At 42.7% G+C, this 24902-nt stretch overlaps 1 protein-coding gene and 1 long non-coding RNA gene across 6 annotated transcripts in view; one reads left to right on the top strand and one right to left on the bottom strand.

Annotated features, from left to right (window-relative positions):
- The window catches only part of mgaa (MAX dimerization protein MGA a), an 89821-nt gene extending 85876 nt beyond the window's left edge, over nucleotides 1-3945 (bottom strand). For 3 of the 4 annotated variants that reach the window (XM_051919707.1, XM_051919708.1, XM_051919709.1), the window contains exon 1: nucleotides 3809-3915. Coding sequence is in view for 1 of the 4 variants with exons in the window: in XM_051919710.1 (XP_051775670.1) it covers nucleotides 3809-3888 (80 nt within the window). In the remaining 3 variants the exon portion in view is untranslated. Of the gene's footprint in view, nucleotides 1-3808 lie in introns of all 4 variants that reach the window. The other variant, XM_051919710.1, reaches the window with a different exon arrangement.
- Nucleotides 3946-4054: 109 nt separating this feature from the next.
- The window catches only part of LOC127525997 (uncharacterized), a 33215-nt gene continuing 12367 nt past the window's right edge, over nucleotides 4055-24902 (top strand). The window contains exons 1-3 of one of the 2 annotated variants that reach the window (XR_007933623.1): nucleotides 4055-4424; nucleotides 4529-4619; nucleotides 8719-8792. This is a non-coding gene — a long non-coding RNA (uncharacterized LOC127525997). Of the gene's footprint in view, nucleotides 4425-4528; nucleotides 4620-8718; nucleotides 8793-24902 lie in introns of those variants that run through there. The other variant, XR_007933624.1, reaches the window with a different exon arrangement.

The following is a 24902-nucleotide window of genomic DNA, read 5'->3' as shown; positions in this document are numbered from 1 at the left end:
GTCAATACTCACCAGCTCATCACATGCCAAATTATATTCACTATATATAATATATATTATATAAATAAATAAAAAACTCAGTTCTGCTTGTCTTTGTAAAAGGCTTCTTCAGCCAATTATTTTCTTTTCTGATTGAAAGCTGGTTACTTCTATGTGCATAAAAGACTTCTAACAGAAAAATTAAAAGATAAAACACCACTGTCACATGTTGATGTCACAAGGGTAAAAAACAAAACAAAACACACAAATGCAGATAAACTCACTCATCCAATCAACATTGTGCGTCTGGGTTATAATTGAGAATTACTAAAATCTAGACTTGTGTGGAGAAGGTCTTAGCTAATAAAATGATTTAAAATGTTTACTTAGCTATTTTATCTATTTGCTTTCAGTATATTAATGAGTCAAGAAAACTACATGGTCTGGAGAAAATATGCTATTACATGACCCCAGACATTTGGACCATGTTATCTTGGTCCGTTTTAAATCCATCCATCCATTACTTACTTGTGACCACTTTGGCCAATTCAAAGTCGCACTCGAATCTCACCCCAGAGACAGCTCCAGGACTAATCCATGCTCACACTCCAACTAATTAATAACTAATTTATATTAGCATTACTGCTATTCAGATATGCGAGTTAAACAAGAATAGCAAGAGGAAAAAACAGTGCTCATGGAGAAAATGTGCAAAATCCACACAGTCCATGATTGGGGTCCTAACAATTGTGTCTCAACAATGTTCAAAATCTTTATGTTAAAAACAAAGTTCAAAACAAATGTAACAAATGCAACAATGTGTGAAGTAGTTAATGTTCAGATGACATTTTCCTTTTTTCTCATATCAATGGGATTCTATGCACCATTATAAATAAAACCACAAATGTGCCCAATTCTATTTCGATGTACAGAATATGTGCACAATTCACATGCTGCACACATGGAGTGGCATAGCAGAGCAGTCGATGGCTTAGTTGCTGCCTAAAACTCTCAAGATCCAGCCCAAACTCTATGCATATAGCGAGCGCAACATCCGCAGTTTCAGACAAAATGCTATTAAACAGAGCTACATATATATGTGCATGGTTGCAAAACCACGAGTGAACATGCATTCCTTGAAATGAGCTACATACAGAAAAGATAGACAAATAAAAACTGTTCTAGGGATTAAGAATGAAACTTAGGTTAAAAAAACAAACAACCTCATAAGGATAACGAGACATATGAAAACTGTATTATTGATACCTGTTTGCTAACCGTGACAAAAAATAATGCATATATTTTAATCTGCATCATTGAAAGGAGCCTCCACTAATAAAGGAAAAAGGCATGCTCTCCTTTCTACATCTCTCAAACGTGCGTGTGTAATTATTATATATATATATATATATATAAAAAAAAACTCACCTGAAAAAAATGTATACCTGTCAGTCTATCTTTTCAACATGCCGTGCTCTAGCAGAGCTCTATTTAATAACCTCACAATGCCAACAAACATTGTTCTAAATTCTGCACTCTCGAATCGCGCAATTAGGCTACACTCGAATGTCCAAAACTTAAATGAAATGACCATTCGAAATGTTACCATCTGAAAACAACACTTGGGACAAGATCACCGTACAAACATGTTCCAATTCACTCCACGATTCATCGCAAAGCTCGGCCAAGCTTTTAGTATCACGTGACCGTTATGCACCTTTTCCACGCGCGCCAGACCAGACTAATCTACCACAAAATACCGGTGATGCCGCACGAGCTCCAGCTCTCAACTACAAGACCGCCGATGCTTCACTTTCCTTGGGACTGTCATCCAGAAACTGTCATATGCAATTAAAGGGTTGTAACTTTGCTACCAATCACATACGAGATCAAGCTGGCAAAAAAGATCGTAAACGACAGATCTTCATCTACAATCATTTGGTCCGAGGCACCAGAACTGAATTGCCACTTCCTTGTTTATTATACAGCACCCATAGCGGTGTGTGTTCATGGACTCTTAGGCTCAACGGTAACAGAAAACGTTACAAATAATCACCGCCATCGTACTGCTTTATGAAATAAGCAGACGTGAGAAGAACATGCTAATTAAAAGGCTTATCTTGTAAACTACTATTAATTTTGTTTAGTCTTCAATTGAGGCATCTATTGTCGACTTCAACTAAAGTTGCCTGGAAGTTAAACAGTTAAATAAGGCGTGCAGACGTGCGATTTTACCAATAAACTGTAAGAGAGCCTTGTCACCTTAATCTTGCATTTAAATGTTCGGTGATATTTCGGTTTTTAAAGTGTAGATTTTTTTGATAACTTTTGCCCCACATTCCGCCCGCGTTTTCGCAGACCCATCCCTCTGTAAACACGCTCCCCGTGAGGCACGCCGAGACGTGCGCATCCGCTCCTATGGTGGCTCCTTCTTTGCACAACTCACATAGCGGTTAACGATAGATTCTAGTCTACAAAAAACAAGTGCGATTGCCAGAGGGACAGAAAAGAAATACTCGGTATTGGTCCAGATGCTGTCAGATATCTAAAAACCACTATACATAATCCTGAAGGCTAACGTCTAACCGCTAAAGTCCGACTTTGCACTCCTATACACGCATTCAGCTCAATGTGCAGAGCTACCCGCGCCATTCTGTTGCTGACTCGCAGCAGTGCGCTTTTTTTTTGGAAGTGGTACGACAAAGCCACCCCCAACAAATGTCAAGAAATCACGACACACCCTTCCCGTACGCTTTGTTTTCACCTTGTGCATGTCGTGCCTTATGGTTTTCATTTTGGGTTATCGTCAGTGTACTGTACTGTTTGCCATCCAACTGGCCTTCAAATCAAGTTGGCTCTTCCATTTAAAAATTAACTAACGTTATAATAACTGCACCACAAACACATTTTGATCTTTCAAGATCATGCAATAATATTTATCTGCATCATCTCTGCTGATCTGTTAAAGGGAACTATCGTTACAGCGATCTTCTACCCCAAACACACTGTAGGTTCATTAATCAGGACATAAAACTAGCGATCTAACAAAGTATGTCAATGATGATACTCGATGTTTCCAGGATTTGTGGGACATTGAGTCCAACTAACTTACAACTAATCATAGCGATTGGCGCCAACCTTCCAACAAGTCCTGGTCCAGTCCGGTATGGACTTCAATCCCACCCGCTCCAGACGACACTCCGGATTAGGCCTTTTGACACATGGCGGCAAGAGTCACTTTGACGACAACGTGTGTTGTGACATGAGAGTGTTGTCACACCACTGTCCGGCTCATATAACCTCCTAATCTTTGTTACAAATGCTCAGCCTATCGTTATATATATACACGGATGCATAGTTGCGTGGCTGTAAGATCAATGGTTTGTCCTTCTACACTGCACCACCCAAAGTGCGACGCTCTCGGCTTCCTTGGTGTTTACCGCCATTTATGTCCAGAAATTCGCGCACGTTGGACCAGTTACCTCAAAGTCACGAATACTTTCCTGCTCCTTGACCTACTTCAGTTAAAACTGCTGCCCCATGGTAACTTCAATTGGTTGCGTCTTCAAAAATCGCAATCCTCACTTATCAGCTCCAAGCTTCAATGGCGGCTCGATTCGACGCCTCGCCTAATCCGCCCGGGAGTCGAGTCGAGCCGCACCTCACCAGCGCCCCCTCGCGCCCTAACATTTCTCAACGCGTGCTGGCCTCGCCTGTTGTGGCGCGACGGAGCCGCTGCAGGAAAAAAAAAATCCTTATTTCTTGCAGACCCTGGTTACCCCCATGTTATTGCACCATCTATAGCCAGGGGAATCTTCATGATGATTACCTGCTGCGAAAGCTGTTTATCGAACACTCAACCAACAGCTCTCGTTTTGCCAGTCGTCGATTCTCTTGCTTTGAAAACATCTACAATCGTGCGTCTCACCCAGCTGGCGAAGAAGCGCGCGCGCGCACGCAGTTGACGTCACGCCACATGCGCAGAACATCTTTTAGTCTCTTTCCGCAGTGACGCTCGAGCAGCATGAGGGGGAAACTGGAACTGCGCAGGCGCAGCAGGTCAGTGGTGTTAAAAATTGGCCGCAAAGAATAGGAAATGGACATGTTTTGGACACACCTATAGCTCAACGTGAAGCAGCTTTGATATGGACCGCGGTGTATTAAGTTTGTCTTTACACTGGTTCACGTGGTCTGGACCGCGTGGGTAGCCAATGCAAAGAATTGTACGAGAGCCGCAATATGAAGTAGCGCCATACGGTTTCCTCGACGCAGCTACAGTATATCCAAGCCTCGTTTTGAGCCAGCGGTCTTCAAATGGAAGAGCAATGGCCGTGCCCTCGGGGGGTGAGGTTTGAGAAGTGGCCGCTTTCCAACGTTGGCTCATTACGCATCTCCATATCCTTCGTCCTTTACAGCACATATGGTTCAGCGACCCCAATGCAGCTGTGAGCAGGACTCGTAGTCTGTTATGATTTATAGCGCTGTTGTACGTATATGTAGCGGTTAAGTCGATATGTAAAGTTTTTTTTAGCTTTATTTTAAACTACAGATCAAGTGCTGCTCATTAATGTTTCTGCTGCACGTCGATAAAAACTAGTCATCTGGAAGGAAGTTGCAGGGTTACAGCAACACACAAACAGGTACGAATACACAAAACAACAATTATGATGTTTGTAAGTATGCTAACAATGTACAAATAGATAACTAACAGCAGTTATCAATAAGTATATGAACAGAGTTTAGGTACTTAAGTGCGAAGTGATTAGAATTTCAAATACGTGTCAGTTACAGTTATATGGTAGAGGGTGTCAGTCATTGGCACAGTATATTGCACATAGTTAAGATGTCTACTAGACCAGCTCTGTACCATTCAGCACACGGGGGAAGGATGCCACCTCGACCATGGGTGATATTTATATAATAACGGTTGTCAGATGTCCAGCAAAAGGAAGACATGGCCCATCGTTTTGGCCTAGTGTTCTGCATTTGACAGGGAAGCTAAAAACCTGGAAAATGTCCGGCTTTTGCATGTTTATAGTATGGGTCAAGGCTGAAGCGCTGTTCCGCTTGAAGGTCTTCAGTACCAGCATTAAATGGTTACGGTCAGAACCCATTCCCCTGATCTGTCAGCACAGTTGAAACTGTAACCCCCCCTTGTTGATACAATTTATATCAGCACTATTAAAACTTCAAAGGGTATCCCCTGCCTCCTTGCTTTTCAAAACATTGTATGTATAGTAGTGTGCTCAAAAGTCCAAGTTGACACCCCTTCCTGCTCTCCAGTACTGTGTAGGTTTATCAGTGCAATTGAAACTCAAACGGCCACCCTTGTCCCCTTTGTGCTTTGATAAAATTTAGTACTTCACCTGCAATGATGCCATTTCCTAAGCCACTGGCCACTACATACTGGTAGAAAACGTGTAAGAGCGGCACGCACGCAAATCTCAGGAAAGAGACACGACCCTGACTCTTCTTGTTGTGACCTCAAGGGGGCATCACAGAGCCCCCAAACCACAGACAAAGCAATACAGCATGCAATATATGAATAAAATAAAGGACTTTTATTCTACAAGGCACTTCTTCTCCACCAGTAGTCAGCCACAATTAATCACAATAATCCAACAGAGTGTAATTGCAGACCACAGTACCTATGAGGTCAATAATTTTTAATAATTAATAATAATAATAATTTTTTGCATTTATATAGCGCTTTTCTCACTACTCAAAGCGCTCAGCAATTGCAGGTTAAGGGCCTTGCTTAAGGGCCCAACAGAGCAGTGTCCCTATTGGCATTGACGGGATTCGAACCGGCAACCTTCCGATTGCCAGTGCAGATCTCTAGCCTCAGAGCCACCACTCCGCCCTCAATCATGTAAAGCCCCAGCATCACGAAACGCCCTCAACGTCAGTCACGAAACACTCATTGCATTAGACTATGGTTAACATTAGGACCCTGTTACACTATGCTTAAGATTAAGGCTGTGGGAGGGTTATCTGAGTCAAAGGGTGTTATGTGACTGATGTTGTGGGCATTACCTGACGTATATCATAAGTATTGCAACCTGCAGCTAGACCCTTCTCCAATAATCACCAATTCTTCCACCTCCTCTGCCGAGAGTTACTCGCCACCTCCCTACTCTGACTCGTCCATGTGGTTCAGTGGGTTCCTTTTCCAGCCAACTCCAGGAATGCTTCTGGTATCTGGCCGTATCTTCCTGGAAGCACTTCTCGGCCATGAAGAAAGTAGGGAGGTCTCCCCCTGACAGCACCCTCTATTGGCCAGTAGAGACTTCCCACAGAGCTGTATTTCCAAACTCCATCTCCCAAGCACCACTGCAGTGGTCCCAGCTAGGTTGCCATATGAGGACCACTGCCACCTGACATACGAGGGATGGAACAGCTCCTTAATCTACGCTTCTGCTTGTCCATTTATTAAAACATACCGTCCGGGTCGATTCATTTCTTTACCCAGCTGGCCAGACCGTTTGCGTCATCACGCTGGCCTCCCATCCAGGTAATGGAGCCGCCTCTGATCTGGCTGGGATGCCCATTTTCCTCCCACATAGTATACAGCCTCTGTGTTGGTACTCCAGTCAAGCCTGTTGTGTAGATGAACCCCGAGGTATCTGTATGTCCTCACCACCTCTGCATCTTCACCATCAATGAGACCCCAGGACTGAGTGAGCTTGACCCTCCTGAAGTTTACATTTATTTTCTTATAAAGCGATTAAAACTTCAGTTAACATGGACTGCATTAACCAGGTACAATTACAGATGGCCCCTCTCAGGATTATTAGTGAATTTTCATACTCATTTGCAGTAACCTGCAATTGTAATAACACATAATTAGCTAACCTCTGGCTCATATTTTAATACAAATTAACCTGAAACTTTTTCTCCCACTTAACTAGAAGCTGACCAACGGCCATAGGCAGTTAGGAAAAGCACAGCATACATAGCATTGCTGGCCGTGAAGGCCTGTTGTTCTCTTATTAACATCGTCAACGACACTTAATCCAATTCCGGAACATCCATGGGGCCACTCCATCAGTTGTTCGCCTATTTATTCCTATTAGTCATATATCTTGAAATGTATTACTGCCATTAAAAAAATTAAATAAATGTTGTCAAAGTGGGGTCTGATACCAGTGACCTTAAATTTATGCAAAACAGGTACCTAAAATGGATGGATAATTTAAAATTTTTATTAACAATGTATTGCATTTCATTCTTCCCCTATGGATTTCCAAAACTGCATAAAGTGGAGAAGGGGGGTTTGTCAAAGCAGAAGCTGATCTGAGGAACCAACTGGTAAAAGAAATACAATCAGCTGTGTATGTAGTCCCCGTGTCTTAACACCCATTCTTTATATCCTACCAGCCCATTTATGTTCATATTCAGTATCAGTCAGTGGTCTGGATAAAGCCCAGAAATTATTTTCATGTTTTTGATAGAAATTGGTGTTTTTTTTTATCAAGAAATGATTAAACTGAATTAAACTTTCAGCTGTGACATTACTGTTGTTTCTAATGGCTATTACTACTTGAAATGACCGATTTTTAATGAATTATTCACATATGACCACCAAGCCTCATTTTTAGGTGCCATTCCTTCAGTGTCCTAATGGCCAACTTCCAGAGCTTATCCTTAATTCGTCATTTTTAAGTGCTGATTGGTTGTTAGAGTAACCTTTATAAATGCATTCGCACCTCTCAAACTTGTTATTCTGTTCACTTGATTTCAAACTTCCATCTTAAACTTCCATTTCCTTATTTGGCGGACGCCTTTTTCCAAGGCGACTTTCAACATTTATGATACAATCGCTTACACATCTTTTTGGTTTTCCAGCTCGAGCACAGGCAGCTCAAGTGACTGGCTCAGGGTCACACAGTGTCAGTAGCAGGATTTGAACCCACAGCCTCAGGGACAGAAGTCCAGAGTCTTAAGGTACTGGCATTCCTAAAGTTCAGCCAAAATGAAAACGGCTTTCTCAAGAAACACGTCAGTCTGTTGTATGTGTGCAGAATGAAGGCTATTCAATGTGACAGATTACCAAGAAACTGAACATTTCATACAAAAGTGTCTTGAGAGAACAGAGCAAACTGATCTAACCAAGATAAAAAAAAAAAGGGAAGGCCGAGAATCAGAACTTAGTAAGAGGATAAAGACATCAGAGTGTGTAGCTTGAGAAACAAAAGCCTTCCGGGTCCTCAGTTGGATATAAAGATACACCAAATACCAGTGTCAGAGAAATGACGACTCTGGGATGCTGACCATAATGCACTTCTCCAGTCGTCTTCTGCCCAATGCCAGGGTTCTTTTGCCATTTTAACCTTCTCTTTTAATTTGCCAGCTCCATATATGGCCTTTTCTTTAAAGCCAGCATCCCAGAATTGGAAGTTGGAAATTTAGTTAAGTTACTCTAAACCAAAGTTTCCTGGCTTACACAGATAAGTAATAGCATTTCTTTTTAGCTAGCTTTTGTTCCTTTAACCCTAAAGTCAGTAATACATTTTAATTTGCAGCACACAAACTGAGAAAAGGCAACTTATGATAGGGTTAGCTAGTCATAGTTCCTTTTGAGCACAATGCTGGAATGAATCGGTTTTCATTCCAACTGATTACTTAGTCAGAAGTCATTCCCTGTCATCAGTAATTCAATGTTATATTTTTGTGTGTCGATTTAATATAAATATTTACCTGTCCCTCCATTCCTTTAACCAAAATATTCCATTTTAGAGTCATTTGGAGCCTATGCACGCAGCATCTGACACAAGGCAGGAGGTAATGCAAAGTGGAGACTTCCAACATTCACTTCTTCATTCGTGTAGGGTACATTTAGAGATGCTAATCAACCTGACATGGTTGGCTTTGAGATGCCACTTAAGAAACAATGTGAAGACATGAAGAACGTACAAGTTTTGCACAAGGCAGCAATCGGCTCATGATTCACACCCAGCTAGAGCTTCACGCTAACTCATTGTATATTCACTTTTTGAATACCTTCAGTGTTTCTGGATTGGTGAATTGTACATTTACGAAGGTGCGGATCATCCATCCTACAACAGATAAGCTGTGAGACGTGTTCACTCTCAAGTAATTATTGGAGAAATGCTTGGCATGGTAAAGGGGAGCAAGTCTGTGTCTATATCCATCCTTTGGGTGAGACATCTCTGTGGGCATAAAAGACCCCTGGGCAGCTGTTGAAAGCAGTTGTCCACCTTGGCCTGGTCATTCTGGCCCCCTAATCATCCCCAGTCTCCAATCTGTTATCCCTCTCACCCCTTCAGCACCTAATAGCTAATGTGGTGGGGAGTGTGCTGGTGAAAGTATGGCTGCCATCGCATCATTAAGGTGGATGCTACACATTGATGGTGGCTGAATTGGCTCCCCACTGTCTACTTAAAGCGCTTTGTGTAGGCTAAAAAAGAGCGGTGTAATTGAAATTATTTATAAATTATACAGCTGAGATTAGAAGAGTGAGTTCACTTCTTTATAAAATAAAATGTTTTGCTAAACTAAAAAATAAGTGACAAATACTGTTGGGTATTTTTTAACTATAATGCTAAATGAGAAAATGGGAGAATGGGACTTTATTATACAAAGATTTCATTCAAGTTAGAGGATGCTGTGTGAGCAAGCAGTCAGTTTACTGGAAACCAGCAGACACAGCCTACAGTCCAGCTGGGACTATGAGTCGCAAGGAAATGGAAGTCAGATCCACATAAATTACACTGATACTCAATATTTGTAAAACATAGTCTTAACACAACTCAAAATTGTACATTGCACGCAATTTAAAATGCATCCTGGTCAAGAAGTGTCCTCGGGCACCGGCTTTACCAAGTGGTCTCATCATCTGAGAAGGTCCTATGCCCAAACGCTACTGGACCAGAATCTTTGCTCACTGCAGATATCCCAAGAGGCACTGGTCAGTGTTGTGGTCAATGGACTGAGCTTCTGAGTACTGCAAGTAGAGTATCCCTGAGTATTACCCTTTTTTACATTAGGGTAGGTTTAGGGTAGGGGATATTGGACCGAAGTCCGTATCCAAAACGCATGGGTACACAACTCTACCTATTAATTTTACTTCATGGTTTGCCGACCTACTGTATAATGTATTCATTGTACAAAACCTTTAAAGCAAGAAATTGTGAAAGATGTCACAGAAATCATGACACATGTATAAGTGATTTATCACAAAGTAGCTAAAATGTACTTTTATTCATTAAGCCTCGTTTGTAAATCCAGAGAAGTATCAATCTCTAAACTGCCCAGTACTATGGAAAGTGTTTGGAACAAGCGTCCATATAAGAATAGCCACTGGTAACATGTAAAGAATGGTCACAAAATACTTGTACAAGCAACACAAAAGCAGGACAGATGTGAATGATACAAAGATGTCGGCATGACACTGATACAGCCATCTCAGCTGCTGACGTCTACAGAAGTTGTGTGATCGTATGCGAGTTACTTGTAATGCTTTATGCTAATTGGGAGTCATGGAACCAGGCCGTCAGTGTGCCCCAAACACGATCACACACAGTCCTGGGTTCAAATAAAGATGTGCTTATTAAACTCCACAAAGTTACAAAAGCACAGGGTTTCTTTCTCCACAAATCAATTCTCCTTACAATTCCTCTCACCACCGCACTGCCCTCCTCCAGTCAAGTGTCACTTCACGTCCTCCCAGCTCCGACTCTCCTGGATAAGGGACTGCAATCCCCGGCAGTCCTCCCGCTGCCAGGGCCACTGCCCTATGGAAGTACTTACAGATCATGCGGAAGTCCCATAAACCGGCAAGCGCATCTCCTGACAGCGCCCCCTTGTGGCACCCATGGTCCCCAGCAGGGCTGTGTTGCCTGACCACATCTCCCAGTCTTCCCTGCCAGTTCCCAAAAAAGGGCGCTGATACGGAGGGCTGCTGCCATCCCATGTCCCGGGGGAATAACTTATCTCCTGTGGCGTCTTTTACAATTGATGGGCTGTCTGGCCATCTCTTCTGGGTCTAGTTCCTTCCTCTCTCCTTGTTGGGATGCCCATGTGCCTGCTTGGAGCCTCCCATCTGGGTAAGGAACCATCCCCTTTTCTGCATCGGATGCCTGTCCAACCCTTGTGGCATTTATATAGGTTTAATTTTTTTTACACAAATGTATTTAAAAACTGTGTCTCAAGATCAGACCTGGGAGGCTCTTGTGGTTTGGAGATTTCTGCTGCAATCTGCTTCCCAAGCTGTGAGCCATTTTTACCTTTTAATTGATCTCATTGTTTAATTAGCGGTCCTTTTTATTTCTTCTCTTATTTTGCATTAAAAAATGTGCACTAGGGTTAGATTTAAATTTATAAGAATTTTTTTGCCATATCTTTATATGCTTAACTCTTGCCATTTTTGTTTTAATGCGCTTCTTTTCTGTGGTGTTTGCTCTCTCAATTGTACCCGAATACTGGGCATTCATGACAAGCACAGAAGATGTCAGAGCCAGTGACAGTCACTGCTAAAGGGCAGCTGTTTTAGTGTTACCCGCTTGTGTGACTGTCAGTAAATACTGGCGTAAATAACCAGAAAATGAAAAACAAGGAAATACTAAAAAAACATCCAAAACATTCCTATGCATGGAAATCCTGCTTCATTCAGCAAACACTTAGTCTGTGATTTCTCCATTCGCACAGAGCAGAACCAACACACTTAATTAACATGAAGTCCAATTAAAAGGTGAAACTGGTGGGGATGAAAACCTGCAGCTAAGGGGGTCTCCAGGACTGCACTTGAGAAGCACTGTTTTAGAGCAGGGGCCTGCAAATCGGGTGCTGGAGGTCCGCGGGAGCTTTAGCTTTTTGTTTCAATCTGACGTCTTAATTTGAAACCAATCCTCGTCAATAACAAAAACCTCATTGAATGTTATGGTCATGTCAGGTCACTCCTACATCTTAGAATTTTTTTTTCCTGTCCAAGGACATCATTCAAATGATTTGTAGCCTGAAGTGGATGAGTAATTCCCTTCAATTTCCTTCCATATATTTTATTAAACCAGAAAGTTCATAATGAACATCCACAAGTGTAAATGGAAAAAAGTTAGATGGAAAACTACTGGTTTCTTTGTCATTTGCATTTCTTACTGTTAACTAGGGGGCTCTGCCCTCTGCTCGCCCACCCCCAGGTTTGGTTAACCGGATATACAATTTAAAGAGATTGTTATTTTCATGGGAATCGTCACAGATGTATTATTTTCACTTTTACTTTCAAATTTCAGTTAAAGCAATATTTGGAATGAACTTTTCTTGAAGATTGCATTGAATTTTGATTCTGTGTTTGGACTTTTATTGTGACAACACAACATAATGTTTGTCCCTGTGATTTGTTAATTGTCTTTGCAAAAGTTATTCTCATGGGAAACTCTAAACGTTTTAATATGAATGGCATATCAAGATCTCCTTTGGTGTCTGTTATCCGCGGAAGATGTGCTACATTACCTTTGTTGTCGGCAGTTAAAATTTTACATGTCAGAATTGTTTGACCAATTTTTAATACAACTAATCTTGTTCCATTGCATAGTCCATCGCTCATACATAAATTACACACTAACATTACGATATGTCCTGCTTGCAACAGTAATTCAGCTGGTGGAAGACGCTTGTAGCTATTCTATGGGATATTGTAAGTTGATGTTTTCACCTTCCACAATGTCACCACAAACAGTTTCAGCTTAGTCTATTGATACGCATTTAATCAATTTGCTGTGTAACCGATCGACAATTTTCACATTAATTCGTTTGACTTCATTGTTTCTTGCTGCCATATTTAGATGAATGGGGGATTCTAAACTGGATCTTCGGAAGTGTGTGTGTGTGTGTGTGTGTGTGTGTTCATAAGTAAGCCCTTTAATGAATTGGTGTCTGTCCTCATTAAGTGCCAGAATGCACATGATGACTGTGGTCTTGTTGGAAAATAGTTGTAAGTAGGGTGTGACTTGAAAGAATCTCATTGGTAAAAATCTCCATCTCATGGGTTTTCCTTCCAAAAAGTCACGTCTTGTCGCAGGATTTTTTTTGTTATAGTTGGAGAAATTAAAACCAGTCTATGAAGATGTTTAAGACAAATTAAGAGAAAGGAATCTTAAAAAGTCTGACAACTAAAGTGAGGCAGAAAAAAAATGCCGCTTCAGCAATAAGTGTTTCAACAGCAAAAATGGACTTCTCATTAAGAAATTGGGTTGGAACAAAAACCTGCAGCCACTGCAGCCCTCCAGGGCCTACTCTGCAGTCCCGTTTTCAAGTTTACCCGCCGTGTTTTCTTTGAATGTTTCCTTTCCACAAGTGCAATGCAAGGCTAAAATCTGGGTCAGGCTTTATACATAGAGTACTGCATTAAGTACACAACACTTTTCATTGAAAATAAAGCTAAAAAAAAGGTTAGTTAAAGATGTGCTGGTCATTGGTTTGCTGACTACCAGCATTTAGATAGTTAACTCCTTTGAAAAGACGTGCATGACACAGGCAGGTTATGTTTCATAATGAGTGGCAGTCACACTGGCTGGCACTGCTGCCTCCTGGATCGACTAGTACTTGTGTGTGTGTGTGTCTATGAGCACTCTGGACATCTGGCCTAGTGTAGGGCTGTGTGTGTGAGTGGGCTCTGTGATAGACTGGTGTCCTGTCTACTACTACAAAGTTATTGACTGTTTTTACCTGCATTGTTATTACTCTTTAATTAATATTGTTTTTTTTATCAATATGCTGCTGCTGGAGTATGTGAATTTCCCCTTGGGATTAATAAAGTATCTATCTATCTATCTATCTGTCCTGGGCCATATCCTGCCTTTTGCAGTAAGTCCCAGCCACTGTACACTGAACTGGACGAAGCCAGTTTGGGTGTGTTATGTTTCAGCAGATAGAACCAAACTATCGCACACATTAGCTTAAGAAACAAGTGAAAAGTGAATGAAGAAGATTCTTAACATAGGATTTCTTTGAAAGTATAGACATTTGAATCGTGTGACTTAAAAGTTAGTAAGCTCATCATAGTTCTAAATATTAACCCGGTCAGGTCATAAATTTTGTGGATGACCTTGTTGTACAAAAAAAAAGTGGTTATCAAAATTTCAGGATAATAATAAGTATACAATTTACTTCTACTGTATAGCACCTTTCCTATGCTCAAGGATATATTTAAGGATAATTTTTCAAGTGGTGAAACGGCAAGAGAAATGGACACAAATCTGAAGGGCTTTCTCAGTAATTCAAGGATTACATCCTGAAACGATGAGATAGCGGGTGATATCATCCATTCCGATGTGGTTAAATTACAAACATAACACCCCAAGGCGCTTGTGCTAATCGCTGGAGACTTTAACCATGTGACACTGGACAAAAACATTACCTGCCTCCACCCAGTATGTGGACTGTAACACCCGGGGAAATATGACTATTGACCTACTGTATGCAAACATTAAAGACGCATACAGCGCCACCCCACTGCCAGCGCTTGGGAAAGCAGATCATAACCTGGTTCTGCTTCAGCCTCAGCCTCACTACAAACCAAGAGTGAGGGTCCTACCTACAACCACACGCTCATTCAGGAAGTGGTCCCCTGATGAGAACATTGAGGAGGTTGTTTCCCCTGAAGCAGAGCAGGTTCTGAGAGGCTGCTTTGGAACTACAGACTGAGATATCCTGCAGGGGTCACAGAGTGAGAACATTGAGGAGGTTGTTGACTGCACTACTGACTACATCAACTTCTGTATGGACATCGTAGTTTGATTAAGAAGAACTGTACGCTGCTATGCTAACAATAAGCCATGGATTACAAGTGACATCAAGGGCCTTTTGAACCAGAAGAAAAGGGCTTTTAAAGGTGGTGATCAGCATGAGCTCAAGCGTGTGCAGAAGGAACTCCGAGTCCAGCTCAGGGTGGTGAAGGGGCAGTACAGGAGAAAGCTGGAGCAGAAGTTGCAGAATAACAGCATGAAGGAAGTGTGGGGTGGGATGAAGATCATCACTGGCTGTAGCATGAAGCGGGGTGCCACCATCGAGAGAGATGTGGACAGAGCAAACCAGATGAACAACTTCTTTAACAGGTTTGACCACCCTAACACTCTCACCTCAGAGTACTGCACCCTCCACCCATCCTTCTTGCTGATAACAGCATAGGAGAGAGTTTCTCCCCAATCCACAATTACAACAGCGCAGGTGAGCAGAGAGCTGAGGAGACTTCGTGCCAGCAAAGCAGCGGGTCCAGATGGAGTATCGCCACGACTGCTGAAGGCCTGTGCATTGGAGCTGGGGGGTCCTCTACAGCACATCTTCAACTTGAGCCTGGTACAGGGGAGAGTCCCGAGGTTTTGAAAAACATCTTGCATCACCCCAGTCCTGTCGCTCTGACATCACATGTGATGAAGACCATGGAGCGGCTGCTGCTTCACCACCTGAGGCCACAGGTCCAACACGCCCTCTACCCTCTGCAGTTCGCATACCAGGAGAAGGTGGGAGCGGAGGATGCCATCATCTACATGCTACACCGATCCCTCTCCCACTTGGACGGAGGCAGTGGTGCTGTAAGAATTATGTTTCTAGACTTCTCTAGTGCCTTCAACACCATCCAACCTCTGCTCCTTAGGGACAAGCTGACAGAGATGGGAGTAGATTCATACCTGGTGGCATGGATCGTGGACTATCTTAAAGACAGACCTCAGTATCTGCGTCTTGGGAACTGCAGGTCTGGCATCGTGGTCAGCAACACAGAAGCGCCGCAGGGGACAGTACTTTCTCCGTTCCTGTTCAGCCTCTATACATCGGACTTCCAATACAACTCGGAGTGCTGCCACGTGCAAAAGTTCTCTGACAACACTGCTATCATGGGCTGCATCAGGAGTGGGCAGGAGGAGGAGTATAGGGACCTAATCAAGGACTTTGTTAAATGGTGCAACTCAAACCACCTACACCTGAACACCAGCAAAACCAAGGAGCTGGTGGTGGATTTTAGGAGGCCCAGACCCCTCATGGACCCCGTGATCATCAGAGGTGACTGTGTGCAGAGGATACAGACCTATAAATACCTGGGAGTGCAGCTGGATGATAAATTAGACTGGACTGCCAATACTGATACTCTGTGCAAGAGGACAGAGCCGACTATACTTCCTTAGAAGGCTGGCGTCCTTCAACATCTGCAATAAGATGCTGCAGATGTTCTATCAAGACAGTTGTGGCGAGCGCCCTCTTCTACACGGTGGTGTGCTGGGGAGGCAGCATAAAGATGAGGGACACCTCACGCCTGGACAAACTGGTGAGGAAGGCAGGCTCTATTGTAGGCATGGAGCTGGACAGTTTGACATCTGTGGCAGAGCGAAGAGCGCTCAGCAGGCTCCTATCAATTATGGAGAATCCACTGCATCCACTAAACAGTGTCATCTCCAGACAGAGGAGCAGCTTCAGCGACAGACTGCTGTCACTGTCCTGCTCCACTGACAGACTGAGGAGATCGTTCCTCCCCCACACTATGCGACTCTTCAGTTCCACCCGGAGGGGTAAACGTTAACATTATACAAAGTTATTGTCTGTCTGTATACCTGCATTGTTATCACTCTTTAATTTAATGTTGTTTTTTATCAGTATTCTGCTGCTGGAGTATGTGAATTTCCCCTTGGGATTAATAAAGTATCTATCTATCTATCTATGTAGAAGCGTACCAAAATATATACAGGGTATTCCCAAAAGTTTCAGTCTCCTGGCCAACGATGTTAACTGACTAATTAAGAAATGAAATCTGCACCACATTACCCCAGGAAGGCAGTGCCACTGAACTCAAAATTTATATATATCCATCCATCCATCCATTTTCCAACCCGCTGAATCCGAACACAGGGTCACGGGGGTCTGCTGGAGCCAATCCCAGCCAACACAGGGCACAAGGCAGGAAACAATCCTGGGCAGGGTGCCAACCCACCGCAGGACACACACAAACACACCCACACACCAAGCACACACTAAGGCCAATTTAGAATCGTCAATCCACCTAACCTGCATGTCTTTGGACTGTGGGAGGAAACCGGAGCGCCCGGAGGAAACCCACGCAGACACGGGGAGAACATGCAAACTCCACGCAGGGAGGACCCGGGAATCGAACCCAGGTCCCCAGATCTCCCAACTGCGAGGCAGCAGCGCTACCCACTGCGCCACCGTGCCGCCAATTTATATATATATATATATATATATATATATATATAAAAGCCAAATACCACTGACTCACTCATCACAAAATCTCCCAAACCATGAGGACTTGGGACTTGAAATTTGGAATGTAGGTTACCCTTGGCCCATAGGTGCTCGCTAAGAAACAGTTTTAAACATTTCGTGGTCCAAGCGTGTTCTCTCTGTATGTCTGTCCACTTTTAAAGAGAGAATTACTTAATGGATTTAAATCTGTTTTTTTCTATAATTTGCTAGAACATTCCGTTGATTTTGTGACTTTCTCATCACGCTAAGTACCATAGTTCACTTGCGGTACCGATTTATTAGCACGAATATGAGAGAAAGTCATCGGGCTGTGGAGAGGGGGTCGGGTCCCTCCTCACTCGCGTGTCTGCCTCAGGGTGTAATCTTAACTCCGCTTACTTAGCGAACAAGAGAACTACTTCACAGATTTACATTAGGTTTTTTTTTCTATAATTTGCTTGAACATTCTGGTTGATTTTGGGACGTCTCTCATTGCGCTAAGAATCATAGTTCGCTTGCAGGAGCGATAAATTAGCACTAATCTGAGACAGAGGCTGCGGGCCGAGGGAAGGGGGAAACGTGATGCCAGCAGTAGAGAGCCAGTCGGGGTCCTCCTCGCTGTCCTGTTTCAGTAATACGCGGGTGAAGCCGAGGGGAATGGCTAGTATATAAATATATGTCAGTACTGGAGAAGGCGCCAGTCCACCAGAGGGCACACTTGTGCTGAGGGGCCAATACGGTGTCATCATTTGACTTGACATCTTTGAGGATATGGGAGGAAAATTTGAGTGCTCAGGGAGAAACCACGCAGACACAGAACAAAAACGTGCAAACTTCACATTGACAGCAAGACTTGAACCGAGTGTCTTGGAGCTGTGACAGGGCAGCATCTCCTCAAATGTAATGGGTGTTTAAATAAAGGTAGTGTGTATCTATACAGAAAAATATATCAGTGGTTTACAGTGCCACTCTTTGGACTAACACTTCCCTTAATAATAAGAAACGTCTTTAGTTTTTGGTATTGTTTAAAGAAAACAAAAAGAACCATTGGCTTCATGTAAACACTACTCAGTTATACAGCAGACAGGACTGATAGCCACATTCCCAGACTTATTTTTATCATTACATTAACTGATAACCCAGTGGCTTCGCTCACTGAGTGCAAGGGAAAAAAATAAAATGTAGTATTTATAAAATAAGTTTGTTAATTGCCAGTTTTATTTTTCAACAAATAAAGAGCATTTACAATAACTTAGAAATCAATATAAACAACATTAGTAACATCATTATCATATGAGAATATGAAGTAATATATAAGAAGCACGCACATTGCATATAAATATAAATTATTAAACAGTAAAATATTTTGATAAAAGAATTTGAATTCCTGATAAATCTTAAATCTTCATGCTGTTACAACAGCAAGTAATTAATGTTAGACATCCATTATTTAACCGAACAAAACCCAGGACCTGCTTCTTTCCTTACAAGATTATAGAGAACCAAAGCATATGTGAGCATCATGTAGTGCAGGGCAGGAGCTAGTCCTGGATGGGATGCCCGTTCACTGAGGCTGCCACTCGTGCGGCACACACTGGATGGGATGCCCGTTCACGGAGGCTGCCACTCGTACGGCACACACCCATGGTCACTCACCCCCTCACAGCTGCATTATCTGACGATTAGGAAGGCTCGGTATTTCCCGGACACTGTAATTTATTTGGTCAACGTTCCACAAAGCTCCGCTGTTTATCAGTTTGGATGCAGCCAATGATTTTAGCTTGAGAGTTTAGCACAGATTTTAAATGTCTTTGAAAAATAAGCTTGAGAAATGTTATGTTTTATAAACTTGAACTCCAATTAGCCACAGAACCTGCACACCCAACAGCAGCACATAAAGTGAGTGTGAATCTGCTATGAAGGCAACGTCAGCCACATGCCATTGTAAAACTGTATTAAAAACATGCATTATGTACGTTACTAATGCACATTACATTTTGTTATTACTGATATTTTTGAATACGACACTCTGCTATAAAAATATGCAAATAACAAAATTGTGACAGCAGTCTCACTGATGAAGTGATCAGACCTGCTGCCCAAGTCTCTGAACGCCGCTGACTGATACGCCATGGGTACATTTACTTACTGGTTCTGAATAGTTATTTTTCATCTTTTTTGCATTTATTTTCATTTTAGAAATTGTCTTCAGTTATTTATTTTGTGTCTCTTTTTCCCCCAGGGCACCACCATAACAATACACAGTGAAGGTTGTTAAGGAGCGCAGAAGTTAGGTGGTAGAGGTCGGTCATCAGCACAATGCTGCAAAAATCCACATGTCGGGTGCATCACTATCCCAGTTTGCGGATATTCTTAGAAAACAACCTTCATGCATGTGTTGCTCTTTAGATTTCCTGACATTTTGCGTTTGAATTCCCTGCTATGATGTTCAGGCTTTGATTCTGGTTAGATGAACAGTAGGACTGACTTTAGGTTTCAACTCTCTGGCTTGTTTACATTTCTTCTCCTAACCACCCACTTCAGCTTTGGAAGTCTTTCCTTGTGTGAGGTTAACTCATGATGGGTCATTATCCACCAATGCTTCTAACTTGACTGACCACACTGTTTAGTCACAGTATTGAGAGTTGAACTGTGAGGCTCTTCTCTTGATCCAAATGCGGAGGGGGGGGGGGGGGGGGGGGTGGGAGGGGGGGTTTAATTCTTACTTCTCACACAGTTTGAAATATACAGTATGCAACAGGCTCCGACATTCAGAACATCCCAAAGTATTTAAGGCATGGATTCGATAAGGTGCTGAGAACAGTCCTCTGGGGTTTTCAACAGTGCTGACTTAATAGCATCACGCAGTTCCTGAAGATTTTTTTGGGGGAAAACATTCCTGCTGTGAATCTTTCTTTTCACCTCAGGCTACAGTCCCCAATTGGACTGAGGTCTATGGTGTACAGGCCATTGGACTGGATTAACCTAAAGTCACTGTCACGTTCTTGTAACCAGATGGAGATGGCATGCGCTTTGTGACATTTGCTATTATCCTGGCCGGGACACCCCTGAGATGGAAGGATGAAAGAAGGCAGCTTTTCCAGGACACTGCCTCCCCCAAAACGCTGAATGGCAGCTCCCCTGGAGTGTAACAGTGCCCCGGATTCCCGCGGAGCATCCTGGGAGTGCAGTTTCTCAGCCCCGTTGGGTACAGTGGGTGCTGCAAGGAGGAGCTGTGAGAGGACCAGAGGAGCCATGCCTCATCCATAGCCCAGAAGTACTCTTAAGTCACGAGGACGGGAGCCCTGAAGTACTTCTGGGATGAAGAAAAAGCCAATTCTCCATCTGGCAAGTCACGTGGACGGAAGGACAGAAGCACTTCCAGGTCAAGGACTGTTGGAGACTCAGCAAGCTAGCCGGAGTTGGGAGGTAGTAGGACAGAGCTTGCTGGGAGGTGTGGAGGAGAAATTAGGAATTAATATTACTTTACTGTTGGGTTTATTGTGGCTGTGGTGCTTTGGAGGCATTATTTCAGAAGAAGAAAAGATTAAAAATCTTCTTAGTGCTTTTAACTTGTGTCCTGTGTCTGTCTGTTGGGAAAAAGGCGGGCAACAGTGCCATCAAGCGTCCATTTACTTACACCATATAAGGGTAGACTGTTGCCATAAATGGGGGCACTTAGTCACCAACAATCCTTAGACATCAGCACTCAAATGACGCACACTTGCTATTTAGAAGTTCAATGTGCATGAAGGAATCATTTCCCACTCCTTTACAATCACATACATCTTTTCATCCCTACTGTCTAGGAAGGCAACTTCAGGCACATGCTGTTATAAAACGTTGCTCTAAAACAAGGCAGGAACGCTGGATCTGTACCAAAATTCTGAAGGTTGCAGACCAGGTGATGTTTTTCCAATGTTCACTTATCCAATTGTGTGGCTCATATGCCCATTGTTGCCCTTGGCGTGGTCTTCTGCTGTAGCCCATCTAGTTGAAGGTTTAGTAGGTTGTGCATTTAAGATTTGTTATAATACTTATGGCCTTCCTCTTAGCTTGAATGGTCTGACATCTCACTTTATCAAGGTGTCTTCACTCACAGAACTGTGCCCACTGGATGTTTTTTTTTGTTTATCACAGCCCTCAGTAAACCCTAAAGTCCCAGAAAGGTAGCTGCTACTGAGGTAATGGACCTGCCATATCTTCTAAGTGAAGCCCATGTGGGGTTTAAAACATCAGCATCTGGTACAGCTAACAGACCTTAGTCGATGAGAATGACAACTATCTGTCTGAGGAGAAGACGGCCTGATAACGGAGACAAGAAACAGTAAGAAAATATAAAGAGCTACCAGAATAAGCAACTGTCTCTTTAGAACAGAATCTCCACTCAATTCATAATACGACTGCTGGGCATTTTGTGTCTCTTTGTGTGTTGGACTTCTCTTAAATGGTAACCTCCATTACTGTGTTTAGGTTTGCAAATAAATGATTTCAGGGATTGCTAAGAGTGTACTGTACATCTATGGCCAAGGGATAGGAGCATTGTGGGCTACAATGATTTTTAAAGTTTTTGTTGATTGTTTAAGGATTGCAATGCTGTAGCTCCAGCAGGACTGTTCGTAGCCTTTCTTAGTTTAAGTTGTTTTCTACAGGCAGTATAATTTCACCCACCGCCTGTAAATAATAATAATAATAATTCTTTGCATTTATATAGCGCTTTTCTCACTACTCAAAGCGCTCAGCAATTGCAGGTTAAGGGCCTTGCTCAAGGGCCCAACAGAGCAGAGTCCCTATTGGCATTTACGGGATTCGAACCGGCAACCTTCCAATTGCCAGTGCAGATTCCTAACCTCAAATCTCAATTGCTGCACAGTGGCAGGTTTTGGGAATACGCAGTGCTCTGGCAGACCACCTCAATGACTCCTTCTATGACCCTCCAGTCACAGAGCATTTTGCCCCCATTTACTACGTTGTGCATTTGCCTTTACAAAGGGGCTCATCAGTCATTTCTGTAAAAGTTCCAGGACTTTCCCTTGTTGTGTGCCACCATGGTGCTTCTGGTCAGAGTCGTCCTTTGTTAATCAAGTATTTAACGGTGGATTACATGGCTTCAACAATTATTTTTATTTCCACCCATTTCACAATCAGTGTGTTATTCTTACTTTTATCTGATCCGATTGTTTGGGTATATCGCCTGAAAATAGTTCCAATACATTTTATTTTTTGTCGGAGCTCTAAATGCATGCATTTCTTTGGCCATTTCTCTCTATTATAAAAAAAAATCTTGTAAGGAGACGAGACGCGATTGTCTCAGAGACACTTTCACGTCCCGCGAAACGAGATTCGTGCCAAGCGATGTAACCACGCCCGGGGCCAGAAGCCTCACGAGACAAGAGCTTATGCAAAGAGATTTGGAAAAGTCCTGCGTGGTTATGTCAGAAACGATATTCACTCACGGGCAGTTATATATTGCATTGTCACGATGCAATTCCAAACACGGAATCACAATTCAATGCAATATTGATGAAAAGGTAAAAGCGAAAAGAAATCGAATAAATGGACATACAGTAGGTGATATGACAAAAGTGCACCGTGTGAGATGCAGGTCAAGTGACATGGCAGCAGCACTAAGCCAGCAGCTTACCGAGCAAAGAGGAGGAAAAAAAACCAACTGTATTTGTTTCCCATTGTATCACCGTTTAAGAGGGGGTGTCGGAGGAGCATCCGCGTCTCCTTGGTGTGCGTTCAGCCCCCCTCTTCACAATGTGAGCGGCAGAGATGTGAAGTGGTTGGCGCGTAGCGCAGGCAGGGGTTGGGCGAAGCCCCATCAGTTCTTTTTAATTTACGCCCTTAATTGTACCCAAATGCTGATGATTAACAATGCGCGGGGCAGACACAGGTACACATATGGAATGCTAGTGAAGGTTTTTTGTTCCTGTCCTGTTTAGAGAGTCAATGCTGGGGGGCAGTCAAATAACAAAGCCAGTTAAAGCCCACTGATGCATTCCTTGTGTGATTTTGGCTAATACAAAAAATAAATTGTTTTTGGGGCGATAATTTCACTGCCATGTTGACCTGTCAGCTCATTAATAAATGTTTTACAAATGAGCAGACAAGTGAACATCACTCTGAAGTACTTGATTCCCTTTAGCACTGGGTGCTGTTAGCATTTGGATTCAGGCCGGGAGCAAACTCCACAGTAAAGGCTGAGCTAAAAAGAAACGCAAAGGAAATCTAAGCATTTCAAATTTTGCAAATATACAAATACTAGCCATGCCCCGCGGCTTCGTCTGCGTATTAGTGAAACAGGACAGTGAGGAGGGCTCCGCCTGGCTCTCTACTACTGACGTCACGCTTCTCCCTTCCCTCAACCCGCAGCCTCAGATTCGCACTAATCAGAGACAATCGCTCCTGCAAGCGAACTATGATTCTTAGCGCAATGAGAGAAGTTGCAAAATCAAGCAGAATGTTCAAGCAAATTCTAGAAAAAAAAGATCTAAATCATTAAGTAGTTCTCTTGTGAAAAGCGGACAAGACATACAGACAGACAGATGTTGTATTTTATATATATATATGTGTGTGTGTGTGTGATTATATATGTACTGTACACATAAGGGAGTGCAGACTCAGGTTGAAAGCATTCGGGTTGAGGTAACAGACACAACCCCTATTAAAGTAGGTCTGCATCAGGGACCTTCTTTGCATCCTCTTACTTGTTTGATCTGGTTATGGATGTGTTCAGTCATAGGGTAAAAGACCAATCACCATGGGTCATTTTTGCTGTTGACGTGTTGTGTAGCTCCAGAAAAGATGAAGTCGAGAAGATGTTGAAAGAGTGGAGAAAGGCTTTAGATCCGTTAAGTAGTTCTCTCATTCGCTAACTAAGCGGAGTTAACGTTACGCCCCGAGGCAGACGCGTGAGTGAGGAGGACCCCGCAGCCCGATGAGTCTCTCTTGGATTCATGCTAATAAATCGGTACTGCAAGTGAACTACGATACTTAGCTCAACGAGAAAGTTGCAAAATCAATGGAATGTTCAAGCAAATTATAGAAAAAAAACAATCTTAATCCGTTAAGTAGTTCTCTCGTGAAAGGCGGACAGACATACAAGTGGGTCTAAAAAACTAAGAAATTTCACGCTTGGAGCACGAAATCTTTAAAACCGTTCCTTAGTGAGCACCTATGGGCCAAGGGTAACCTACATTCCACATTTCAAGGCCCAAGTCCTCATGGTTCGGAAGATTACATGATTAGTGAGTCAGTGGTATTTCGCTTTCATATACAGTATACAGATTTCAGCATTTCGTAAAATAAGAGAATAAAAATCACAGTTCACTAAACAATCCGGTCAATTAAGAGTAGTAATGAGAAATGGCTACAGTGAAAACCCACAGCCACAGGGGTCCCTGGGAAATGAACTTGGGAACCACTTCTCTATAATCCGTATTTGGCTTGCTTTGCTAAATCTCAAGAGTCTTGGCACAAAGTAAAATGATTTCCTTCTTGTTCACTATCAGCTAATGGACCTTTTAATTCAAAAAGTGGCCACACATCTTTATGCAGCTATGACAGCAATCAAAAATGAGCTCTCGCTAGCAATCACACCCCCATATTTGGCTTGTCCCGCTCCCTCTTACATAAGTGCTTCAGCCGCTCCAGACTGTTGACAATCATACGTGAAAACAGTCCACTTCAAGTTTTGCACAATATTTCTA

This window comes from Erpetoichthys calabaricus, chromosome 16 (genome assembly GCF_900747795.2).
Source record: "Erpetoichthys calabaricus chromosome 16, fErpCal1.3, whole genome shotgun sequence".
NCBI classification, from domain to species: Eukaryota; Metazoa; Chordata; class Cladistia; order Polypteriformes; family Polypteridae; genus Erpetoichthys; species Erpetoichthys calabaricus.
This window is presented reverse-complemented; position numbering and strand designations above follow the sequence as displayed.